At 37.5% G+C, this 27,105-nt stretch overlaps 1 protein-coding gene across 2 annotated transcripts; it reads left to right on the top strand.

Annotated features, from left to right (window-relative positions):
• The first annotated feature begins 939 nt into the window (after window positions 1–939).
• On the top strand, window positions 940–17,757 carry LOC127420431 (serine/threonine-protein kinase 35-like). 2 transcript variants are annotated; one of them, XM_051662719.1, is made up of 3 exons: window positions 940–1,627; window positions 5,318–6,056; window positions 14,652–17,757. In XM_051662719.1, the coding sequence occupies exons 1-2, from the start codon at window positions 1,108–1,110 to the stop codon at window positions 6,031–6,033; spliced, it is 1,236 nt and encodes a 411-aa protein (XP_051518679.1). In that variant the 5' UTR covers window positions 940–1,107; the 3' UTR covers window positions 6,034–6,056; window positions 14,652–17,757. The 2 variants fall into 2 exon arrangements, with proteins under 2 accessions (XP_051518679.1, XP_051518678.1); XM_051662718.1 differs by having other exon boundaries at window positions 5,318–6,073.
• Window positions 17,758–27,105: the final 9,348 nt, after the last annotated feature.

Below are 27,105 nucleotides of genomic sequence, written 5' to 3'. Positions count from 1 at the left end.
CAAAAAATTTAAAAATCTAATGACAATGCAGTTTGTATTATAAGAGGATGATGTAAAGCAAAGAAATGTTTAATCATTTAATGCATTTGTAAATGATGACAATACCATTTATTAATTTTTATCTTGTGTGACAGCGAAAATGCCATGTCATGTCAACAACCCATATGCATTTGGGGTTTAAAAACACCTGGTGTAATTAACAGAAATATTATCAAACCTTTGCAAACGACCATGACATATTTTACAAATGTATCTGAGAGAGAATTTTATTGAACGTAAACGTTTCTTAAAATACATTTTTAAAGCATGTACAACAAAAACACCTCTGTGATGACGTAATAGTCGGTCCCTGCGTGGCTACCTGCTGTACCGCACGTGCCCCCTCCCCTCATGTAAAATTCCATGTTTCCCAAGGACGGACCACCGCACATAATCTCCCATCCAGCAACCGTGAGAATAAAAACCCCATTCAACACGTAAAACAGATAAACATTGTGTAATTTCACACGATACGCATTGGATTTTTACACTAATGTATGTTTGTCTGAATTTCAACCTCCTTAATATTAAATGAACCAAAAATAAATATGTAAAAGCTTTTCTCCACCCCGTACAGAGAAGTGGGCTCTCCCTAATTTGCATATTAATTAATGAGATTCCATTACCGCAAGGTTCTATGTGTGTCGTTGTACTACAAATGTATTGTTAACGCCAGTTTTAAACATTTTATTCAATTATGTTTTGATTTTTATATTTAAAATATAATCTTGTTCACTTTAATTCACTAAAAGTGAGCTCTAAATGCACAAAACCTCTGAAATATGTAATCTTTATGACACACGCCCACCTTCCTTTTGAATGAAATTGGAACAGTCCGATAAAGCCACGCCCCCTCGCGCTTCTCCTGTTGACGATGATGTTATTATTGTTTATATTCGACAGACTTTGATGGCGGTGAAGTGATTTAAAAACAAAAAAACAAACAAGCCGTCGAGTCTCCCCATCAAAACGACAACTGACAGCCCGCAGTTCCCTAAATAGGGACGCTATGAAAATTAGGAGTATTACCTCGAAGCATATGTTGTTCACACAGGGGGTGAAAAACTCATGGAACTGCGCAAAGCGACACAGGGGAGAATAACAAGCCTCCAGCGGGGCTGCAAGAGAGCCAAACCGCCCAACGCGAATCTGAGGCTGGATGTCAGTAAAGTTCTGCGCCCGCTGCCTGTGGAGAACAACGATGATGAAGATGAGCCCATGGAGGAAGAACAATGTTTCTCCACGGGCTTCCTCAGCAACGCCAACCTCTTACCTGCGACGCTCTTCAAGGCGCCCCGGTACAGTTTGATACGGGAGGTGGGTCGCGGGAGCTACGGCGTGGTGTACGAGGCCATCGCCCGGAGGTCAGGCGCACGGGTGGCCGTGAAGAAGCTCCGCTGCGACGCGCCCGAGAAAGTGGAACTGGCGCTGGCGGAGTTCTGGGCCCTGGCGAGCCTGGAGAAGAAACACGAAAATGTGGTGCAACTCGAGGAGTGTGTGCTGCAAAGAAACGGAATGGCGCAGAAAATGAGCCACGGGAACAAGCGATCCAAACAGTATTTGAGATTAGTGGAAACTTCTTTGAAAGGTAAATTCCCTTTTCAATACACGTGGAAAGCAGTTGCAGTGTAACCTCAAATCAACCTAAAATACATAGTGTGGTTGAATCTGAATTAAACCCTGATTGTTTGATTTAAAGGTCATTTACTTGCATAAAGGGTCATTTCCATGAAACATTAACCCCTTCACTTCCAGAAAGGCCACTTGCCACACACTTCTGCTTGAATGCATTGGTCATTGTGTGCATTTATTTAATGCCTCAGTCTCTACAAATATGACCTTTTCCAGTTATTTTTCAAAATCTGACACAATATGAATAATGTTGTGTATTGTGAAGATTAGATCAGATTCTTTCAACTTTGTTGTGCAGATAACAAGCACTGAGCCATTGAAATACAGTCAGTAGCATCTAATTAAAAGTGGATACAGCAATATAGTATTTAAAGAAAGTTACATGTCCAGTGGCTTTTATGGGCATTTTGAGGTTTGTGTGTGCTTGGTCTTGGAGTAAGTTGTGTGTTTGTGCCATGTGTGAGTGCTATTTGTGGTTGTGCTGAGCAGTTGGGAGATCTATTTTGCATCACCATAATTACTATTATTATGCAGTCCTTTATATGTTTAGCCCTGTATGTATTGAATAGGTTTGAGACCTATTATGAAGAGGTCATTTAATAAACCAATACGCCACAAGAGGCTGTGCATTACAATGATTTGACCAAACACACTTATAGGAATAGTTCACCCAAAAATGTAAATTCTCTCATCATTTACTCACCTTCATGCCATCCCAGATGTGTATATCTTTCTTCTGCTGAACACAAACAAAGATTTTTAGAAGAATTTTTCTGCTCTGTAGGTCATTACAACGCAAGTGAATGGTGACCAAAACGCTGAAGGTCTAAAAAGCGCATCTCCTTCTTTTGTTTTTGCCGATTCGCACTCAACTAATGTCATGGTGAAGCAACAGTTTTAGATATTAGTGCTGAGCACGTAAGTTTAAGTCAGTATATTTATAGGAACTTACCTGAATACAAATTTAAGGCACTGAAGTTTGAAGGTAACTCTATCACCCCCTTGAATACTGAGGTTTATTGCCGCCACCATAATGCAAGAACGCACGTTAAGCATGTTGGAAATGCGGTGGCCAAGCGCTGGCATCTGCGTTAACATACTTGCGTGGAGTATGTTTCGACTTAAAGACTCATCGCTAATGCAATTAACTGGCCAATGGTGAGCATGTCACACTAATCCCCGTTACGATCTCCCAAATATTTGCATTATTTTTTGCATATCACCGATCCCCGAAATTTGTACATATCGCCACCTACTGGGCAAGGAGGAGAATTTATAGTAAAAACAGGACTTAAATATTTACTAAAAAAAATTCTCACCCACACTTATCTCTTCTGAAGATATAGATTTTATGTATGGATTATTTTTAAGATACATTTATGAGCTTTTTAGACCTTAAAAGTTCTGGCCACCATTCGCTTGCATTGTATGGACCTACAGAGCTGAGATATTCTTCTAAAAATTGTTTGTGTTCAGCAGAAGAAAGAAAGTCATACACATCTGGGATGGCATGAGGGTGAGTTTTACGATTTGGGCCACGATTTTGCCGTCTGAGACAAATTTGGGGGATCGTAACAGATTTTCTTCTATTAGGGCATAATTGGCAGTCTTTGATCGTTAGTGTGACATGCTCACCATTGGCCAATTAATTGCATTAACAATGAGTCTTTAGGCCGAAACATTCTCCACGCTAATATGTGAGCGCAGATGCCAGCGCTTGGCCACCGCATTTCCAATACACGGTCCGGTTGAACATGCTTAACGTGTTCTTTTATAGTGGTGGCGGCAACAAACCTCAGTACTCAAGGGGGTGATAGAGTTACCTTAAAACTAGTGATCGACTGATATGGGTTTTTTTAATGGCTGATGCCAATATCCAGAGAGCAGGGTGGCCGATAGGCCGATACAATGCCGATATATCAACCAATTTATTATAGTAAATAACATAAACATGAAATTGCTAAAAAATGAATAGACTCTTATTTAGCACTATATTTACTCAATTTCACACTAAACTTTAACTTTGTAAAAAAGAATCTAAAAAAATAATATTGTATTTTAAATGGAAGATAGCAGTTTCTTTTGATTTCTCTTTAGTCATCCAGTTTTAGTAAAACATCCAGTTGACGCTGTCGTTCGGGACGAATGCGACCAAAGTCTTGGCTACAATGTGTATCGTACAATCTGACATAATGTTGCACAGCGTGCTATGACTTTTACCCAAGATCCCACTGGGATTGTATCATACAATCTGACAAGCATTATTCGTAAAGGATCGTGAAAATCGTAAAGTTTGTACCAGGCTTCACCTTGTGGGAATCTTTTTTTTAAAAGACACAAATGTTTATAATGCAGTTAAATGTATTATTAATAATAGGCTAATAAAATGAACAATTCTTCCACCTAGTTATACAGTTAAGTATTCTACCTGTAGTAATATATGGTTGTATGTTTGTCTTGCAACATGCAACTTGGCGCATTAATATACAATGTAGAAATGCAGGTGTAGGTTGTAGTCATTTTACAACGGCTTTGTACATGGCTCATCCAATCAGAATGTATAGACGAAAGGATCTGTTTATAGCGTCATTTAAACTCCATTTGAATGGGTCAAAGTGGAACATTTTACTAATTGCACCTTACTTTGAGATGACCTACAGTACATGTGTTTTCAGGAAAATGAGGGAAATGTATTCCCAAGGATTAGAAGTTCTTATAGCACTTCCACACTTTAGAGTCCTCTCCATACATTTCCCAACCCTTATTTCCTCAAGTTTATCTTGGCCAGCTATTGTAGAACACAGACAGATTATCAGCACTTAGACGCGTACAGTGCTTTTTGGAAGGTGTCCAAATGTGCTGCTCTACAGAAATCTGTGCTGAGCTAAAGGCTGCTTGGTGTTTTGCTAGCCAGTCTGAGTTTGCTAAAACAACACTTTAGTTCTAGCTCACGTAACACTCTTTGTTTAAGGCTTTGGGTTTGAACAGTAAAGCTGCCACAATTCTGAGCAAGGCATGGTAGAATCAAACAGAAATGCCTCTGTTTGCAAATGATACCGAGACAGTGGCTTATCCCTTATCAGAAGCATTCATGACAGAAAATCTATGCCTGACTCAGCAGAAATTGCTGCCTGAACACATGATTCAGTGTTTTCCATAATCCCAAAAACTAGATTGGGTTCATCTGAGCTTCTTTTGATAACAGGAGGCTTCTAGGAGCACATCGTTTAGATAAGTTTTTAAATCTTTAAATTAAAATCTTAGACCAAGAGCTCCAACAGTGTAAGATGCTCTTTGAAGTCAACATGAAGTCAAAATTGACAGCTTACTTTCTTTATGCTTTGCTGGTGTTATTGTGAACGATGCATCAGTGTGCTTTATTCCAAAGATAAACATCTTTTGTCTTTGTAGTATTTCATCAAAATGCTCCAGGAACACCCAGTTTTCATGATCCGATCAATTCATGCTGGATAAAATCAAGTCTCGCACTACGTTATTTCTTTTTGAATATTTCTCGTTTCACTTGGAAATACCCGTCATTACGGAAATATAACCGCTTGTGAATGTCGTTTCATGTTGACTTTGAGATCTCTCAAACTTAAGCCATTGTAATAACAGTTACTGACACAATCCACTATCTTTCCAGGTGAGCGTATCTTGGGTTACCCAGAGGAACCGTGTTATCTTTGGTTTGTAATGGAGTTCTGTGATGGTGGAGACCTTAACCAGTACATCCTCTCCCGGCGACCTGACCCGCGGACCAACCGGAGTTTCATGAAGCAGTTGACCAGCGCTGTAGCCTTTCTACATAAGAACAACATCGTCCACAGGGACCTAAAACCAGACAACATTCTCATCTCACAGAAATCAGGGAGCCCCGTAATCAAGGTCGCTGACTTTGGCCTCAGCAAGGTGTGCGCGGGACTGAGCTGCATGGAGAATGAAGGCGACGACCAGGTAAACAAGATTGTGAACATTAACAAATTCTGGCTTTCGTCAGCATGCGGCTCTGACTTCTACATGGCTCCTGAGGTTTGGGAGGGCCACTACACTGCCAAGGCAGACATTTTTGCACTCGGGATCATAATCTGGGCCATGATCGAAAGGATCACATTTATAGACGCTGAATCCAAGCGAGAACTCCTCGGCACATACATTCGTCAGGGAAGCGAGATTGTCCCAGTTGGCGAAGCCTTGTTGGAGAATCCGAAGATGGTTCTGCACATCCCGCAGAAGACCCGTAGCATCATGTCAGAGGGCGTAAAGCGACTTCTGCAAGACATGTTAGCAGTAAACCCACAGGACCGGCCCGACGCATTTCAGTTGGAAGTTAGAATGGACCAAGTGACATGTGCGGCGTAAGCCAACCCGATAGGCCAAAACAGGCAAGCAACTTTTTCAGGTGCGTATTCGTTGTTTTATTTTGAAATACAACAGGGTGCCAACACGCTAGAGTTTACGCTGCATCAGAGAACATGCATTGATCTTTAATGGGGATGGTGCGTCAGAAGTATTGAGAGGGAAAACACAATTAGAGTTTGTTATAGTGACGCTCCAGCATGCGACCAGAAGTTGAGAACATTTCTTCTTTTTCCGCAACGCACTCTGATGAAGGCATCTGTTGATCATTGAAAATCTCAGAGAGGCGGGTCCATTTATGCTTTCAGAATTCTAATTCGCTGTATTTGCTGCTTTTTCCACACCCTCCAAACAAAGCTTATGCATTCCTATCCATCAAACGCTCCGTCTGAGCTTTCCCTAGTGTGTGCCGAGTCAACTATAAGTAAAGGCCAAAGTGTACTTCGGTTGTCCGCGTGCCGGACAGTTTTTCTAGACACGTGGACAGTCAGCATTTGTGCGTGTCCTCTGCACATGCATCTCTACAGCAAACGCATCCATACGTGAATGATTTAGGCGAGACTTAACGGCACGTGGAAAAATAAAGTCTACACTAGCCTTCTGTCATTCATAGTTAATTCCCCCCAAAAGTGTAAACACTGTGGCTCTGTGGTGCTATCAAAATAGTGCTCTTTTTTTTAGCATCCCAGCCAGTCCAACACAGCAACATTGGCTCAACCAATCATGTGAGTTTGGGGTGAGATTAACTGTTTGCCTGACCAGTGGGAGATGGGTCAGTGTTCGGCAAACCTGTTTGAAGACGTGTTATTTTTGCAATTCCGTAAAAAATTACAAACCAACATACTGTATGTACTTGTGTCTAAACTAGAGCTATCAGAATTAATGCGTTAACGCATGTGAATAATTAAAAATGTTTAACTCGTTTGTTTTTTTGTTTTTTTTTATCACGATTAATGCATTTACACTTAATGCAGCATAAACCAGCATAAACATTGGTTTGAAGGGCGGAACCTTTGCAATGTGTCCGTCCTGAGTCAGTACATTGACACACACTTCACCACACAAACACACAACATCGCTTCGAGTCAGTAAACAAATGATGGGGAAAGGAGGTCTTAACACTATTTGATGTACAAAACAAGCTCAGATGGGACTTCTGGTAGGCACATTTTAATTACCACAGAAGCACATCAAGTCTTAACTATTACCAAAGCGCAGAATGAGACGTTTTTGTCTGCAAACGCTTTTTGATCTGCATTTTGACAGGAAAAGGAGCACATATAGTGTCAAATTTGAGCACTTTCAAAATCTGCGATTAATCACGATTAACTACGAAACGATTATGCGATTAATCGCAATTCAGTTTTTAATCGACTGACAGCACTAGTCTAAACACAAAGACCTCTTGGATGCCTAAAACATTATTCAACATTTGGGAATAGGCAGTCTTCACATAACTGACAGTTACGTAAATTCAATCTATGTCTTAAAAACTACTCATATGTGCCAAATTGATGTTGAATACGTAAGCTAGTCTGTACATGTTGCCAGTAATTTCATCTATGTTTACTTCCAGAGTTCTTTGTCTATTCAAGAATTTCTTGTCCATCTTGCTGCTTTCTATTTCTTTAATCAAATCTGCGTATATGGCCTGAGGGGCAGCATGTACCCTGCGTGGCTGCCTGTCTCTACCATTCGCCCTTCTCGTTGGCTCGTTTGGTTTTTGTTAACCCATGCCACACCCTGAGCTCCTTTATGAGTCATTTGATTAACAAGATCTATTGTTTAGCAGCAGATTGCAAATGGCCTGAGGTGATAGCATCAAAGTTTAATATGCAGCACACTCCCAGGTGCTCTGTGTTGTGGGTAAGAGCCAAAAGTTATACAGCAACGGCAGTAAAACTTTTTCTCTCAACGCTGCACAGTAGCTGGAATGGCGTTCTGTTGGGGCAGTACTTTCAAAGTTTATTGCATTTTTTTTTAACGTATTTTGTTAAGGCCAGAGGAAATTAAATGGCATTTTCAAACCCACTTTAGAGCACTATTTTAATCCAAACTCTCTGTTTTGTTTCCCAAGGCTAGAAAATACGATAGCAGAATTACAGTATTCTAAAAATCTTGTTTTTGAGAGCTACAGGCTAGCACGCATCTCCACTGAACAGCAAACATTAGTCTTTCTTCCCTATTAGGGCTGGGCAATATAGCTTAAAAATACTATAAACTTTATTTAATATTTGTCATTTCGGTATTTCTGTATTTTCTCTGAAGCGTTTATTTTTTTTTTTTTATTATATTTTTTCGGTCAGAGGAACCAAACAGCCATTGTACACATAATAAAGTGTTTAATGTAAGAGCTAAAATGTATCATAAGTTTTGAATAGACTCATTAAAATTAACAGTTTGAACTTTTTTTGCTAGTGTAGTTTAAATCGTAGATGCTGTTAAAACATCTTTAAGCCAAAGTATACTTTGCGCACAGTCCGCGCATACTGTCCACATGCAGCCCAATGTTTCTGGACATGCTGACAGTCCTGGTCTCAGCACGTCGTCTGCGCACGTGTCTGCCGTCGACTGTACTAAAGAGTATCACAAAGCAGTCATACTGTGTATGCGTCCATAACAGGCTCGTGGTTGAGTATACTTTGAAAGGTTGAGCACTCGACTGCACAGATGGAATGGCTTCCGGAAAAACAAGTGCCATAAGTATACACTAGCCTCGCCAGACAAGGAAAGATAGCAAAACTAGTCCAATGACACTCTATAGGAAACTTTATGGACAAAGAAAAAGCAATACTAGACAAATATTGTCGCAAATGTAAAGTGAAAATTCTATATTATGCCCAGCCCTATTCTCGATATGAATAAAACCTGTGTTTGACCTTCCTTACAGTACAATATGTTTAAATCCAATGTGCATGGGTAGGATACTGTGGTGGATGGATGTGTGCGTGACTCATGCATTAAGGGTTTATGGCCTTGGCCTTGTTCTTCCAGTGATCTGTTAGCATGTAGAGCAGTTATGCAACACACAAGGGCCCAACAACCCCCCCCCTTACCAAATGTTCTGAATGGGCTATCCATCAAAGCAAGCAAGGCCTGGTAGAGAGACCCAAGTCCGGGTGTTTTTATTAGAGAGGGGTATTTTAGAGGGGTTCTCTGACGTATTGCCACCAGAGCATTTTCCATGCCCTCGGATTATCGGCTCAGCAGGGACAAGGAGCCCATTGCAGCTGCACACAGAAGCTCCCCAGCCAAATCCTCCCTCCCTATCTCCACCCACCCCTCTCTGAGGCAGCTCACTAGACAGTGAGGTATCTGTGGCCTCTCTTGATGTGATAGGCTGAAGCCACTCACGTTCAGAACATTTTGTTCTTTGCCGCCAACTTATGTGTCCCTACACTTGCTTCGGCGTATTCTGCCTGGTTCATTATACGTATTGATGGATCACAAATTTGCTGAATCAGTAATATTTGAATTATAGCTATGATGTTTATTCTGTTTAAAATTATTTAAAAAACATTTATATGTTAAAGCTAACACGTTCTTGAGACATAATGTAAATACATTTGTTTTCTTTTATAAATATAATAATAAGTATGGTAATATTGGAGTTATAGCTTTGTTTTTCTTTTTTATATATTAAAAATGTCAAATTATAAAATGAATGATATCTTGAAACTAAAACTTTATTAAGACGCTTAAGAAATTATGTAAATCATTTTTTTTCTATTTATAATAATTATTATGATAAAATAATTGTAGTAATATTGGAATTATAGCTTTGTTTTTCTTTGTTTTTATATATTAAAAATAGTTTTTACTTGAAATTCACCCTTGTGTATCTACTGTCTTAAGACAATATGTAAATTATATTTGTTCCCATTTAAAAAAAATTATTATTGTTACTTTGATTTGTACAATATTCATAGGCACAACTATTGTTGTATTTCTGTGTTTGAAAACATAAAAAGATTTGCCATCTAGGAGCGCTTATCTAAACAAATGAATCTAGTCTGGCTTGCTGTGGCTGTGTTGTTTCTGTGATTATAGTCATTATATAAGGCAGACCACACAGTGGTTCACTGAGTGCACAGGGCTGAGAGCAGATGTAATGTATGGTACAGCGTGTTCTTTATGTAGTAGGCGTGTCTCTGTACACAGAGGGCCGTAAAGTGTTGATCAACACCACAGCTTCTGTATCACAAAAGTGGCAAAAACATTGAATTTATATTTGAAATATTATTTGCATCGATTAAAAAAAAATATATTGAACAAAACCTCTAGAATTCACCAATATCAATCAGAAAAACATGCTTAAACATGACAACTAATGTCATTATCAAGTAATCCCTTAATGGAGCATTTGTTTCTTGTCAAATCACATATGTTGATGAAGCTTTTTGTACTATTAAATTTTATGAGCATTGTGGGGGACTAGGATGGGGGTGGTAAGAGGGGTGTGTTCTTTGGTTGTTGGGGTGGACAAATGTTTTCGTGTTATTTAACAAGAAATAACATTCAACCTAATATCAGTCCAATCGGAGGTGACTTTTGTGGCTGTTACTTGTAAACTGTTTATCATATATCAACGAACTTCACATTGTGATGGCAAATCCCTTTGTTTCCCATCGTTTTAGACATTATGAAGTCATAAAAATCTTTGGAATTTAGGACTGAAACTATAATCCGGAATGAGATGCGACATGTCATGTATGCCCCAGAATAGCAGGCTAATGTATTAAAAATGGTCTTTAGTTAGCACATTTCAGTTCTTGATAAATGTTTTGAATAATTAAAATAAAAAAAATAAAAAATAAAAAAAAATTTTTTAGATTCTGTATAGTACATTTTGTGTGGTCAAATTTAGAAAAATAATCGCATTTGGGCAGATGGCATTATTGGATTCCCTATCTCTGTGCTTACAGCACGGTTGGCTGAGGGTGAAATCTGATCTGGTGGAGAAATAGATCTACAGCTCAGATGACATCATGTTTTAACAGTAAATCATTTACTCACCAGCTGTCAGAACACCCGCACCTCAGATTAGAAACAAAGAAAAGCATCCAAAGCACAAATGAAAAACAAAAACATAAGGACTAATACAGAAATGTGTCGTTAAGTATTCAACCAATCCAAATATAGGGCAACACGGTCTCATGAAAACTCGTAATAATCATATGAGATCCGCCATCTCACACGATTATTACGAGTTTTCGGCTTGAATGAAAAGGTACGAATTTTATTCCCATATAGACCAACCAATCAGAATTTTTAAATCAATACAATTCAGGCATCAGATTTTACCAACTCTCCTTTCCAACATTTTATTTAAAAAAAATTAAACATCAATGAACAAAATTGGTTACTCATTCCTTATTGTTTTATGCAATACAAATGACTGTCAATAACCTGTAAAACACTTTCCTCGTCTCGTTACAAACCCTGATGTTTTCTTTGTTCCGTGATACACAAAAGTTATTTTCTTATTGAAATCATGGTTAAGTTTGGGGTTTGGGTAAGGGGTTACACTTTATGGTTAGGTTTAGTTTTGGGTAAAGTGTTAAGCTTAGGAAAAATTGTAGTAATATTATTCATTGATTTGTTTATTTTTTTTCTCTATGGGAGAAAAAAGTCGCAGGTTTTTGTACAAGCCGAAAAACGATTTCGCCATCTGGGACTGTTATTACAACTTTATGAGACTGGGTTGGACTGTTGATATGTAGAGTAATATATTGATTAGGCTGATGACAATTGACAGTATTTGGCTATTTTGGACAACGACTTCGCCATCTTGTACTATTATTACGACTTTTTATGAGACTGGGTTGGACTGGTGATGTACTAATATATTGATCAGGCTGATGATAATTGACAGTATTTGGCTATTTTGGGATTATCGCCATCAACTTGCCTGATTGGCCGATTAGGGGTTAAGTTTAGGAAAAATTGTAATAACATAGTTGGTTAATTCGTTTATTTTTCTTTAATAAACAAATTAACCAACTATTTTTTTCTTTTTCTTTATAGGAGTAAAAGTCGTACATTTTGTTCGAGCCAACTCATAAGATTTCTCATGATTTTGCCATCTTGCACTATTATTATGACTTTTTGTAAGACTGGGTTGGACTGATAATAGACTTATATATTGATCAGGCTGACAATAATTGATAATATTTGGCTATTTTGGGATTAACACCATGAACCTGCCTGAATGGCCGATTAAGAGAAGTAGGGGTTAAGTTGTAAAATTGCAATAACAATAAAAATTGTAATAACATAGTTGGTTAATTCGTTTATTTTTCTTTATGGGAGTAAAAATCGTACATATTGTTTGAGCCAACTCATAAGTTTTCTCATGATTCTGCCGTCTTGTACTATTATTATGACTTTTTATGAGACTGGGTTGGACTGGTGATGGACTAATATATTGATCAGGCTGACGAAAACGGACAATATTTGGCTCTTTTGGAATTACCGCCATGAACCTGCCTGATTGGACGATTAAGGGAAGTAGTTATTCCATGTAGTGTCATTTTCCAAACTATACTCACAGCCTTGTCAATTGTTCATGCAGGTTCTCTGTTTTTACTATATTTTTTGTGGATTGTAAGTGTAAAATAAATAAGTTTAGATATTGGAATCAGCATTGACCATTGAAAAACCAGATCTGTTCAACCACTAAAAGAGATGTTTCAGTTTGATGGAATAAATAGATTCAAAATTTTGTTTCCTTCATAGAACATTCACATTTGTGATAAACAAGAACAAGTTTACACATTATTTTGTTTAATGCAAATTCACACATTCACAGTTACACAACAGGTCTCTGCTTTGACTGCTGTTTCAACACAGTGTGGTAAAATTAACCACAGTATTCTGCGCGATTTGCTGCTCTGGTGGATATTTTGCTGACTCAGGCCACATACCCAACAACACCCATCTTTAACCTGGCCGCGCATTGGCGAAGCATTGGCCAAGTGCTTGCATCTGCGGACGTGTAGTTGCGTAAAGTAACTTTTTGGGCCTAAGTATTAAATTTAACGCATTACTCATCCTGTGCTGTTTGCGCTACAGACACTAATAATACCTCAAATCATACGGCTTGTTGAGGAGAGGTGTGCTATTACTTTTCTATGTGATCATACTTGCAATTTACAACTGGTGGACGATAAAATAGGTGGAAATATCCTATAGACACTCAGTTGAAGTTAGAAGTTTTCATACACTTAGGTTGAAGTCATTAAAACTCATTTTTTAACCACTCCACAGATTTCATATTAGCAAACTATAGTTTTGGCAAGTCAATCAGGACATCTACTTTGTGCATGACATGAGTAATTTTTCCAACAATTGTTTACAGACAGATTGTTTCACTTTTAATTGACTATATCACAATTCCAGTGGGTCAGAAGTTTAAATACACTAAGTTAACTGTGCCTTTAAGCAGCTTGGAAAATTCCCGAAAATGATGTCATGTTAGCTTCTGATAGGCAAGTTGGCTAATTGAAGTCAATTGGAGGTGTACCTGAGGATGTATTTTAAGGCCTACCTTCCAACTCAGTGCCTCTTTGCTTGACATCATGGGAAAATCAAAAGAAATCAGCCAAGACCTCAGGAATAAATTTGTGGACCTCCACAAGTCTGGTTCATCCTTGGGAGCAATTTCCAAATTACTGAAGGTACCATGTTCATCTGTTCAAACAATAGTACGCAAGTATAAATACCATGGGACCACGCAGCCATCAGGAAGGAGACGCATTCTGTCTCCTAGAGATGAAAGTAGTTTGGTACGAAAAGTGCAAATCAATCCCAGAACAACAGCAAAGGACCTTGTGAAGATGCTGGAGGAAACAGGTAGACAAGTATCTATATCCACAGTAAAACGAGTCCTATATCGACATAACCTGAAAGGCTGCTCAGCAAGGAAGAAGCCACTGCTCCAAAACCCTATAAAAAAGCCAGACTACAGTGCACATGGAGACAAAGATCTTACTTTTTGGAGAAATGTCCTCTGGTCTGATGAAACAAAAATTAGTTAAACAGTTTAAAGGCAATTCCACTAAATACTAACAAAGTGTATGTAAAATTCTGACACACTGGGAATGTGATGAAAGTAATAAAAGCAGAAATAAATCATTCTCTCTACTATTATTCTGACATTTCACATTCTTAAAATAAAGTAGTGATCCTAACTGACCAAAGACAGGGAATGTTTTTTACGATTAAATGTCAGGAATTGTGAAAAACTGAGGTTAAATGTATTTGGCTGAGGTGTATGTAAACTTCTGACTTAAACTGAACATCGAAGGAGGGAATTGTGTCATATCTAGAGACCAGAATATCATATAGACTTGGGGGTGGGCTCTTTTGACCCAGAACACCCTAGTAACCACATAGCAACGTACTATAAAACGCTCAAAACACCTTAGCAACCACATAGCAACACCCTGACAACCACTCACATCACCCTAGTTTTGTAGTGGTGAGTTTTGCACAAGCAAACCCCACCCAAATTGTTTTCATAACTCATTTTCAGCAAGCATTTGCAATGAAAAAGAAATGAGTAAATATGGATATGTACATTTTGACTAATTGTTTTCTGTTTTGCTGTCTCTCTACAGGTTTGCAGAGTTTTTATACATGGAATTATACGCCATTGGAAAATAAAAAGGGGACCGCAGATCTTGAAACTGTGAATTTGTATTTTCGTGATTTGTTTCCAAATAGCAGAGTTGAAACGAAAAGACTCAGTATCTGTATTACAAACCCATCACATGGAAAAGCTATGCAGACATATTTATAAACAGGCTATTTTTCTACTTTGGGATCCAATTCATTTGATTACCAAATCCACCAAAGTAACTCCACACACACATGGGCGTAATACACAATGTAAAACCTCATTTCATGCTCAAGTCTTACCAACAATTACTTTGTCCCTCTTGTTCTCTGGTGTGACCGCGTGCAGTTGTTTCGGAGCAGATCTAAAAAGACACGTTGCACTATGTACTCAAACATATCCCGTCTGCACCTCAGTGAAAACTACCTTCTCACCCTTTTCTCTCAAAAGGGTTTACCAGACAGTATACGTGTAAATAGCTAGATGTACAGTAGATAGTGCCGTTTTAGGAGATACCGGATGTTCTGGAATGTTCTACAATGCTTTAAAATGTTCCAGAGAAGGAGATTATTATAAAACTCACCACAATGAAGACATACTGTGAACTATATAATGTGAATATTTGGGTACTTAGTGACCCTGATGTGTCTCATATACATAGGTGTTTCTGACCCAAGCAACAGCACCCTCTTTCAAAAAAACAATCACCTTTTGTGCCTTATTTTGTTTTTTAAAAGAAAGTGGAAACAGTTGGACTGTTTTCATTGTTTTAATTTTATTATTAATAATTTAGTTTTATCTAAAATATCACCATATTTTATTTTCATGGTTATGTTGTGTGAGTTCTTTAAACAAAGCAATTGCAAAGACATATGCAAGAGTTATTAAAGTTTAATTTGTTTTGCATTAGTTAGACAAAAAAATTAATTAACCGACAGTAGCTGCTGTTCAGGTGCACTTTTGTCAAATGTAAATAAACAAAGTTGTTTTATTCTTTTCAAACGTTCAAACGGTCATTTTTCAGACACGCAAGTTAAGATAGAGATCAGGTATTAACAATATTTTGACTATTTTCTGTGCTAAGTTAGTTTAACGAGAGTTATTTTCTACGTTGACTCGACAGTTGACGTTGTAAATAATTATTTGGTAAGGGATAAAATAACTTTGGTGGCTGTTAAGCTATTTTAAACTATTGTGATCAGTTGGTTTTCATCTATCTGAAGAACTTTACATTGTCCTTTTCACTCAAAACATCAAATAAGGCCTCAAAATAGATGTGACATTCACATTGTACTTTGTCTCACAGTCTGGAAATTGGAAGTCTTTGAATTCTGGAATGTTTTGTGTTCTGTTGGAATGTCACACGGTTGACGTGGAATGATGTGGTCACTTCAGCAGTTGCATTTTTCATCTCATGTTTGCTTTTATGACAATATCATTTAGGTTTAAGGTTTAGGTTAGGGAGGTTGTGCGCATTAAAAACCTCATCTGTTTGGGAGAAAATGTAACTCTCTTTTAGCGCCACAGAGTGGACATTTCACCTCGAAACTGCCGCGATACGTGTATCGAACCACGTAAAACCATTTCGAAAAAATGACACCACATTCACGTAATGTTCATGAGTTCAGGCTGAAAATGCCAGTGAAAGCTAGTTTTCCATCTGTTATTTAGAAATTACTTGTATTCAGTGTTCTGGTTTACATATTCAGTGTTTCTACCTCACTTTTACAACACACATGATGTCACTTTTCCTTGCTAACGTGTTTCGCATTTAGTTTAGTCTTTACAGAAATTGCAGTTTGCATATTTCCAGTGGCAATTACGTTACTATTAGACAGACTTTGCATTTCAGTTTTTGTAAAAAAAAAAAAAAAGATTAAGTACAAGAACTTTAGAACTTACAAAGTTCAGCTTTATCTTAATTTGTTACAGTAAAACAGAAATGTCTAAGAATTTATCGCACATTCAGTGGTCTCGGTTCAAAATGTCCCTGAAATGCCTCCTTTCAAAGTGTTTCCAATACGTATTACTGGTTTCTTATCTCTTAGGGAACCGCTAGCAGTTCTTTTAAAGACACAATCTACAGTGCTGAGAATAGTGATAGTTGGACAGGAGGTTAAAAGTGCTGTAAGCAATTATTTCATGGAAAGATGTGCAAAAAATGAAAGATATTAATGAAATAAGTGTTGTGAGATATCTCACCGGTCTCTTGAAACTTTGTAAATGGCAAACAAAAATGTGTCCACGGACATTGACGCAATCATTTTGCTCTTCCATAGTGTTGTAGTTGATGCGAATTATTAATGCTTATTGCCATTTTTAAGCCATGTTGTTTTTAACAGTTGTCCGTTGAGGGCGCTATTTTTGCTGCTGTTGTTTTAAATAACCGTTTCTGCGCAATGTCTTTCTCAGTAAAGCTCATTTGGTATCTTTGGAGTGCCGGGTTTTGGAAAGAGGGTGCGTGGCTAATTCAACGGCTCAGTGAAAGTAGAACGGCTAAAATCACTTACAGCACCTTTAACGGTGTGGCTAAAAACATTATTTCTTTTTTGAAAGCACAAGAGAATTATAATAGAGCATGTTTAATTTTTAAAGTTATTTCTTTTCACTCATCTTTCACAAGAATTGTGGATTGTTCATGTAGTGTTTCTCACATTGAAAATACCAAAAAACCTCAGACTCACAGTAATGATGTTTTTCTTGTCCCTCAGACATTTTCTCTTCTACTGGTCCACTATAAAATGTTTGCAGGGTCAAACAAATACAATGACCATTTAACAGACCTTTTTTTTTGTAATAATAGCTCTGTTGTAATACTAGCCTACAAAGAGATACGCACATTCAGCAATCACTACAAATACGGAAAGTAAACCGTTATCTTTCTACTGAACAGTTTTTCTATCCTTTGGTGATTTGGTATAAAACAGAGTCTTGTTTCACAGATTATTCTGAGTATGGATATTTTATAGGGTGCAAATATGTCTTACTGTCGACATTGAACTGGGTTTGATTATGATTTTATGAGCCATTTGATGTTTTTGCAAAGCAATCGTTCTTAAATGTATGTAGCCTCTTGTTTTCATGAAATAAATGAATAAAAACAAAAATTTCTGTCTGATTATGTATTATTGGTTTTTGGTGTAATGGGTATACTTTTACTTCAGAATATCAGCTAAAAGTAATTAAATATATTTAAGGGATAGTTCACCCAAAATAAAACAAAATCTGTCAATTTATTCACACTCATGCTGTTATAAACCCGTATAACGTTCTTTCCTCCGTGGAAGCACAAAAGGAGACATGAGGCAGAATGTTGACCTCAGTCACTATTCACTTTCATTGCATCTTTTTGTCCATACAATTAAAGTGAATAGTGACTGAGGCTAACATTTTGCCTAACATCTCATTTTATGTTCTACCGAGGAAAGAATGTCATTCAGGTTTGAAACAATGTAGCGAAAATGGCAGAATTTTATTTTTGTGGGGATCAGTCCCTTTAAAATAAAATCGACACATGGCTTATTCATAAATACTTAGATAATAAAATTAATCATGGATTTATGGTTCACTTGAAGTCACGTAAAGATGTCAGGAGATGTCTGTCAAACATTCCCGCTTTTGTTCTTCACCATTGGCCTGTGTAAAAATGCTTAATTATCTACGCAAATACTTACACAACATGACGTGACTTTGTGGTGAGCTTCTATTTAATACATGCTGATTTGACGCACATGAAACTTCATTTTCAAAGAAAACATAATCACATAATGAGTGCTAAGAGAAAGGCCAGCCTGGTCAAATCAAGTCATTTTTATTTGAATAGCGCTTTTCACAACAGATCGTTTCAAAGCAGCTTTACAGAAGATCAGGCATTAACAGAAAATGTAACTGTAATATCTATAAAGTCTTAGAGTTATCATTGTGTAGTTTGATTAAATATGATTGTAAATATTTAAATAATAATTGTATTTATAACCCCAGTGAGCAAGCTGAAGGCAACTGTGGCAAGGAACACAAAACTCCATAAGATGTTGCTTAATGGAGAAAAATAACCTTGGGAGAAACCAGACTCGCTGTGGGGGCCAGTTCCCCTCTGGCTAACAGCATGAATATAATGCCAATTAGTTATTTGTGTGCAGTGCAGGCCATGGTTTTAAATTTGTAAATTAAGCAAGTGTTAAGGTCCACTCTTTTTTATTTTTTAAAGACTAGTATCTTTGAAGTTCATCCTGTATTAACTGCAGAAGTTCACATAGATGTATTGTCCTTTGTTAGTTGAATGATGAAGGCTTTTGTTTGCAGTTAAATGATAGTCTGTGTATTCCATTTTAAGAGTGTAGTCCATCAGTAGACCGAGGTGATGCAGGCAGAGATCAATGAGGTGCATCGCAGTTCAACGGCCGGTCATTTCGGTGAGGTTCAGTGGGGTCCATCCTAAATCCAAGGTTCAGGCAGTGGCATATGAAGTATCCAGTGTCTTACAGTTGGAGTTGGCATCAGTTCATCCTCTGAAGTCAAAAGACTGAAGTGATGTCTGGCTGGCACCGGCTGTAGTTTGTCGTCATCTTTCAGCGACACGTAGCAGTGGAGTCCTGACACCAAGCAGGAACGGAGCTGGATCTAGTAACCTTGGGATATGAATCCCGAGGTTGAGACATGGAAACAAATAGAATAATATTAGCATAGATGCCATTCAATTTTATGCAGAGTTATAGATCATGATAGATATTTCTGGTTCCGGCAGACCTAACTAAAGCAGCCCAATTGTGAGTTGATGGATAACTTAGGTATATGCCTGGCTAAATAGAGGAGTCTTTAGTCTAGACTTAAACTGAGTGAGTGTGTCTGCATCCCAAACAGTGTTACGGAGACTATCCCATAGTTTAGGAGCCAAGTATGAAAATTAATTTGATATTCTTGGAATTATTAACAAGCCAGAATTTAGCAATGATAATGAATATAGCGTGGTCAGAAGGTCACTTAAGTACTGTGGAGCTAGACCATTCAGAGATTTGTGTATAGTTAACAGAATTTTAAAATTAAAACGAAATTTAACAGGTAGCCAGTGTAACGATGATAAAATGGGGCTAATATGATCATATTTCTTGATTCTAGTCAGCACTCTGGCAGCTGCATTTGAACCAATTGAAGTTTATTTACTGAACTTGCTGGACATCCTCCCAGTAATGCATTACAATAATATAGTCTTGAGGTCATGAATGCATTAATTAGTTTATTCAGCATCAGCAACAGAAAGCGTGTCGTAATTTAGCAAAATTTCTCAGGTGGAAGAATGCTGTTCTTCAAACATTTGAAATTTGATTTTCTAAGGACAGATTGGTATCAAATATAACGCCTAAGTTCTTCGCTGTAGAAGATGATGTAACAGTACATCCACTGAGAGTCAAATTATATTTTAACGGCTTATTTTTAGAGGTTTTTCCTGGAGGGATGGAGTCCGTCTCTCTTTAGCAGGTCAGGTCTACCCCAAAAACACTTCCAATTATCTATAAATCCTATGCTATTCTCCAGACGCCACTCAAACATCCAGCCTTCAGTGACACTAATCTACCATAAACCACGTCACCACAGTGAGCAGGGAGGGGGCCAGAGCATATTACAGTGTCTGACATCGTTTTTGCAAGTTCACACACCTCTTTAACATTGTCTCTAGTGATCTCCGACTGGCGAAGCCGGACATCGTTAGTGCCGACATGAATAACAATTTTAGGAAATCTACCTTTAGAATTAGCAAGCACTTGTAAATTTGATCTGATGTCAGACGCTCTGGCACCTGAAATGCATTTAACAATAGTGGCTGGAGTCTCTATTTCCATGTTCCTTACAATAGAATCACCAATTATTAGGGCTCTTTCAACATGATTCTCAGTGGGTGAATCACTGAGTGGGGAAAATCGATTGGAAACCCTAACAGGAACGGGAGAGTGGTGTCATTGTGCTGAGCGAGTATGCCGCAGAGACCTCACCCAATCACCCTGCTGCGGGGGCTCTTCAGCTAGAACCAAAGTGTGTGTGTTGCTCACTGTACTACCAGCATCCGAAACAGTATCTACCGGCTTCTCTTTCTCACTGACCTCCACTAGCGTTTGGATACGTGTCTCTAACTCAAACTTTTCCATCAGTCTGACTAATTCCTTACATTTATCACATGTAAACCCCTCACTGCTGATGGAAGAAGCTATAGTAAACATGTGGCATGCAATGCAGGAAGCAATAACATGAGCGGATGCCATGACTTACCGCAATTGTTTGTTGTTATTGTTGTTGAGGTTGTTCTTGAGTGGCGAGTGTTTGAGATCGATGTGGTTCCTAATCAGCAGATGTTTGAGATGAACAAATGGAGAAAAACAAATGCATGCAGTCGACACATGAGATGTAGAAAAGCAGAAAAAAGAAAGAAAAAAAAACGAAAGGGGTGCACGTGGTAAAATACACACAGAAGAAACGGTAGAAAAGCGGAAAAACCCGAAGCACGCGGTAAAATGGCAAAGGATAAAATGATGAACGTATAAGAATAAGAATAAGCAATGCTAAGCAGGCTAGCAAGCTACAAACACTCATGCAGCATGCCGTCAGCAACAGGAGTGGTCGACGTTCTGGAAAAGGGTCTGTTAAAGGAGGTCAGTTGTGCGGTTCATATCAGTTATAATCAGTCTTTAATTGACAGGTCAAGCACATGGTAGTAATGCAATAAAGTAGGCTTATAGGTTACCATCATGTCACCAGCAAATGACCACACACACACACACACTTTTCAAATGCCTATGAAATCATATTAATCAAAATATTAATACATTTTTATAATTATAGATTATAAATTATACGTTTCGGCCATATCACCACCAAGATACCACCTTTTTATATATAATATATATACATTAAAAATATATATTTTAGCCTATTTTTAAGATATAAACATTTCAATTTTATACTAAAATTTCATCAAATTGAACTGTTATTTTTTTAACAAAAAACAAATTATTAAAAGGTTTTTTTTAAAAGATTGCATTTTGTTCTGAAATTGAACTGCATAAATCTTATGATTATTAATTTTTTTAGTTTTATATCTGAACAGAGGAAGTAAGGTACTAATTTTATAATTTAATGACATATACAGTATATGTGTGTGTGTATATATATATATATATATACACACACACACACATGTATATATACACTGCCTCACCCACTAACACTTACAACCTATAAGCCTACATATGGAAGAAGTTGGAGTCGGCAGATATCTCAAAGTATAAAAGTCATAATCTCTAAACATAGGTATAGAAAATATGCCACATCCACACCCTGGACACATAAGAGAAATGATTTTAACACCAAAAGAATGACACACATCCTCTTTAATAGCCCATTGTAATATCACAGGGTGCTTTTTTCACAGATATTTATTTTCACACCAACAACTTCTCAATAAGAGCAACTAAGGACAGAAAAGTTATAGTTTTATTTCATATAGTAGCCTAATCGTGTCTGTTTTGAGTCTGAAACTTTTAAAATGCCCTGAAATGTTCAAATGGCAGTGGTTTGGCAGAGGATGTGCAGAAACTAAGGCAGGTAAACACTACTGCATGCCTGCCAAAGGAGAAAGCCAGGACTTTTTTGTGGTTTTAACATGCAATGTGCCCTAATCGACAAGGACAAGAAGTGTTAAAGCATAATTATTGGCCTTTTTAAGAGCTACATGATTAAGACCGCGGCATGATGTTGGTGCCAGACGGGGCTGGTTTGAGTATTTCTGTAACTGCTGATCACCTGGGATTTTCACGCACAACAGTCTCTAGAATTTACTCCGAATGGTGCTAAAAACATCCAGTGAACGGCAGTTCTGCAGACATAAATGCTTTGTTGATGAGAGACAGAAAAGCTACGGTAACTCAGATAACAACTCTGTACAATTGTAGTGAGCAGAATAGCATCTCAGAATGCTACAGAATGTGTAACTTTGCGGCAGATGGGCTACAACAGCAGAAGACCACGTCGGGCACTTTATTAGGAACACCATTTTCTCATTTAGTGTTGTTTGCTAAAGCTACATCCAGATTCCGGATAAATTTGAAAATGGTGTTTTCGTTTTCAAAATGCTCTCTGTTCACACTGACGTTTTCAAAAGTTGCCCATCCACACTGAAATATCATAAAACGCTTAAATTCCCTTACTGCGCATGCAGAAAAAAAAACGTAAGAAGTGTTCTCGTGTTTCGCCACCGGATAGCAATTCGGAGTAAACTTCCCAGCACCTTTGAAGGAATGCAATGTGAATGTTGTACAAAGTAACATTTATCTTTAACAACACCATCAAAGTGGATAACAGGCACAACAATGCCGCCACAACATGGGCCGCCATCTTGATTGTTTTGGGTTGAATGGATCACATGACTGCGTCACATGACAACAAATACGTTATCGTTTTTAGATATCTAAGTTTTCCCTGTGCACACTACAACAAGAAGACGGCGTTTCAAATTTATCCACCTAGGCCACGTCCACACTAATAAATTTTTGTTTGAAAACGGAGCTTTTTGAAAATGATCTTCCAAGTGGATACATTTAAAAACGCCATCTTCGTGTTGTCGTGTGGTCAGGGAAAACTGAGATATATTCGAAAACGATGATGTATTTGTTGTCGTGTGATGCAGTCATGTGATCCATTCAACAAGAAACAATCAAGATGGCGGTCCATGTTGTAGCGGCGTTGTTGTGCCAGCTGTTCACTTTGATGGTGCTGTTAAAGATAAATGTTACTTTGTACAACCTTCACAATGCATTCCTTCAAATGCGACGGGAAGTTTACTTGGAATTGTTGTCCTGCGAAGGAACACAAGGACGATTGCATTTCAGACCGTATACGTGGACTGGCTATTTTTCGCATGTGCAGAAAGGGATTTTCAAACGTTTCAGTGTGGACAAGAAACTTTTGAAAAGCGCTTGAAAACGGCAGTGTGGGCGGAAAGCATTTAACAAATTAAAACGTTGATATTATAATTATTAAAACCGGCGTCCCACTGTGGACGGAAGGCCAAAACGTAGTGAAATTAATGCGTTTTCAAACAAAAATGTGGCCATAGGCTTATACTTAGGTTTTTGCTTATCAACAAGTATTTTTGTTTCATTTTTCAAGTTCATTCTATTAAAGGAATGTTCCGGGTTCAATACAAGTTAAGCTCAATCAACAGCATTTGTGGAATACTATTGATTACCACAAAAAATTCGTTTGATATGACTTTGAATTGGCTACATTCACTTTCATTGTCAGTGCCTCACTGAAACCCAGATTTTTGCTTTTTTTGTTTAAGAAAAGCAGGGATGAGTTGAAAAACAAATTTTTGTGGTAATCAACATTATGCCCCAAATGCTGTCGATTTAGCTTAACTTGAATTGAACCCGGAACATTCCTTTAAAGTAGTGTTAATGGTAATAAATTATTTCTCACTTTTTGTGCTATCATGAATGATACCTTTAATTTTGCGGCTTGTTGAGATGAGGTATACTATCACTTTTCTAAACGACTTACTATTTTCACCTAGTGGTCAATAAAACAGAAGAAAAGAATCCCATTCAGATTAAAATACAAGGGATGGGCGATACAACTTATTTTCCTTTTGATCCGATATTAAGTAAAGGCCAACATCGCCAATAACGATGACAATACCGGTACCTCCATTAAGTTAAGTTTTTCACTTATCCACAGTTTTGGCGGCGGCAGCGACGCCATGATGATTCTGATAGCCTCTTGGCTGTTTTCTGGTTCCGGTCTCTTTTACAAGCACTGGAAAAACAATTGAAACAAGCACTCCAGTTGGAGGACAATTACCATTTTAAGTGTTAGCTGGAGTAAAAGTGAGTTTCAAGCTCAACTTGTGCAGTTGTCATAATAACTCAAAGTAGTTAATGAAATCATTGTAACTAACCTTGAGCCATCTCTTCATGTCATCTACCCACTCCTTAAACTTTGACAGGTGAGGCACTGTCAAAAGATGGTCATTGCGACTGTAAAGTATTTGCAGTATGGAGTCACATGTTTTTTTTTTTAGGGCTGTTGATATAATGCATTAATTTAGTGCGATTAACAAGTTAAAAACAAGTTTAATCATGTAACAGCACTGTAATCAAGAATATCCCTACCATCAGAACAATCCAAGCTTGAAGTACCACCTGTTTTCAGCCAAATAGCCTCCATGGTAAACCAACATGGTCTTCATTATCCTGGGCAAATATCAAATTAATTGGAGCTCATTCGAGATTCCAAAGGTACATCTGAACCATTACCAGCTCTCTCTTTTTCAAGAAGCATTATGAAGAGCAGGAGAACTCAAAGAGGGAATCAGCCTCTGAATGCAATTGATCTCACTGAGTCCAATAAATACTGCATGGAAACCTTGGGATAACTTTTGTATTAGATGTTTCGTTTTCATCCCATTGTGAGTTAAGAACCTGAGAGAGATATGAAAGATTTTGGATGAGGTGGTGGCTGAAAGAGATAAAGAGAGTGAGGAAAAAAAAAGTCACCTTTCACAAAAGTCTCCATTAACACATAAAGAACATTCTGGTTTTTTGTGTCTCTCATTCTCCAGAAACTAAAAGGAACTGTATTGATCTCCCTTATAGGCAGACGTGGCTTCAAGTGGACAGTAGAAACATTAGTCTACCGACCCTTTTAATTTATTATAGAACATGGTGCACATTTCAGTGGCACACATCTGTCTTGATCTTACAACCTCATCGCGCATTGAGTCACCGCGACGATCACAAAACAACCGACTTTGAGAAGCGCGGAGAGCTGAAAAGGTAACAAACTAATGGATGACACTTTATTGTCTGCACTCTTTTCACATGGCGTTCTGATTCAGCCAGCTCTGGCACACAAGACGAAGGCTGGGTAAACATATTATCAACTGTAATAAAAGAACCTGACTCTAGGATCCATTAAAAAGTCGAACTTTTACTTGTACGCCGATGTGTAGATAATTTGATATGATACGCTGGGATTCATGCAGTGACTAATGCATGATGCTTTTAAATGTCAACACACGTTTTGAAGGTCATATGAGTATATATGACATATACAGAGAATCTTAGCTAAATGAACCCTACAGGACTCCATGCAAGCAAGTTCTCGCCCCCAAAATGTTCCTAGCCAGTATACAACTCATCGAGCTACTTCAAACAAATCTCTTTGTCTCCTCAAAAAAAGTGGAGCCCCTAATCTCAAACTTAGGACATTTTAGACATAAAATAGAGGCCATATTTTCTGGGAGAATGTCAGGCAATGTCCTGCGAACCGATTCCTAAAACAAATTGATTCTTGTTCAAAATCAATTCTAAAATTGTTTAAATCGCCCTTTTCAATGGATTACAGGGTTAACAGCATTACGTTGTCATGGCAACAAAGTAGTAAAATTGGATATGACTTTGAACAGAAAAGGTTAGTAAATGATTTTAACACACTAAAAACATGTTAACACATATAATGGTAACGTCTTGTGGCTATAATTTTGAAACTGTGTATTTTAATGTTTACAAATTGGCTCCTTTTGCTTCCATTGTACTGTAAGTGCCCCTAATATTCCTTTAAAATGTATATAGTTACTTTTTTTAACAATCTGATTTGATGGTACTTCAAATTACTTAGTTAAAATGAACATTATATACTAACGTTTCGCAATCAAGAAAATGCTTTGATCATGAAACAACAAGTTACCAAACATGATAACAAAATCAATAGTTTAAATAAAACCTCGTGCCACCCCTGCCCATGTTGCCTAAATCCGCCACTGCATGTAACAGAATTACGTATCTAAAATGCAAAATATAAGTAACTGTATTCCACTACAGTTACAATTTAAGTCATTGGTAATTAGAATACAGTTACATTCAAAAAGTATTTTGATTACTGAAGAGATTACTTTGCATTTTATTGTCATTTGTTTCATTTATTGTTTAGACTATTCAGTTGGAAAACATTTCTGCATATAAAAGATGCAATCTGAGGAGCTTTCGAACAGCAGTGAAACACTTTCTTAAGATGTGTTACATTCATACAAGTTCATACTGTTGTGAGTGAAAAGGTGGATATGACGTCATTGAGGAATTTTCCCTTGGGAGCTTAATAGAGTTTCTACAGCATAACAAGAAAACAGTTAGAAACGCTTTGACAGATGAAACATAAATCCAATAAATACACGATTACATGCTAAATAATGTAGCCTTTAACATCATATAGAAAGCTACCAATATATCTATGACGAAAATGCACGGTGGAGCATCACTTTTTTTTCTCTAGTAAGACCTTTGATATTAGAGCAAAGATGTACTGCAAAAATCTTATTCTTAATGAGAATTTAAATATTGTTTTTCTGTAAAAATATTGTAAAAAAATCCTTGAAGCAAGATTAATTTAAGTGAATTTTTTTTAATTTT

The sequence above is a fragment of the Myxocyprinus asiaticus genome, chromosome 29 (genome assembly GCF_019703515.2).
Source record: "Myxocyprinus asiaticus isolate MX2 ecotype Aquarium Trade chromosome 29, UBuf_Myxa_2, whole genome shotgun sequence".
Taxonomy (NCBI): Eukaryota; Metazoa; Chordata; class Actinopteri; order Cypriniformes; family Catostomidae; genus Myxocyprinus; species Myxocyprinus asiaticus.
Note: the sequence above shows the minus strand (reverse complement) of the source record. Positions and strands in the feature narration are given on the sequence as shown.

Coding starts and splice junctions, on each gene's coding strand:
- LOC127420431 (XM_051662719.1), top strand. CDS start 1,108: ATGGAACTGCGCAAAGCGACACAGGGGAGAATAACAAGCCTCCAGCGG. Junction 1,628..5,317: donor AGTGGAAACTTCTTTGAAAG/GTAAATTCCCTT, acceptor CTATCTTTCCAG/GTGAGCGTATCTTGGGTTAC.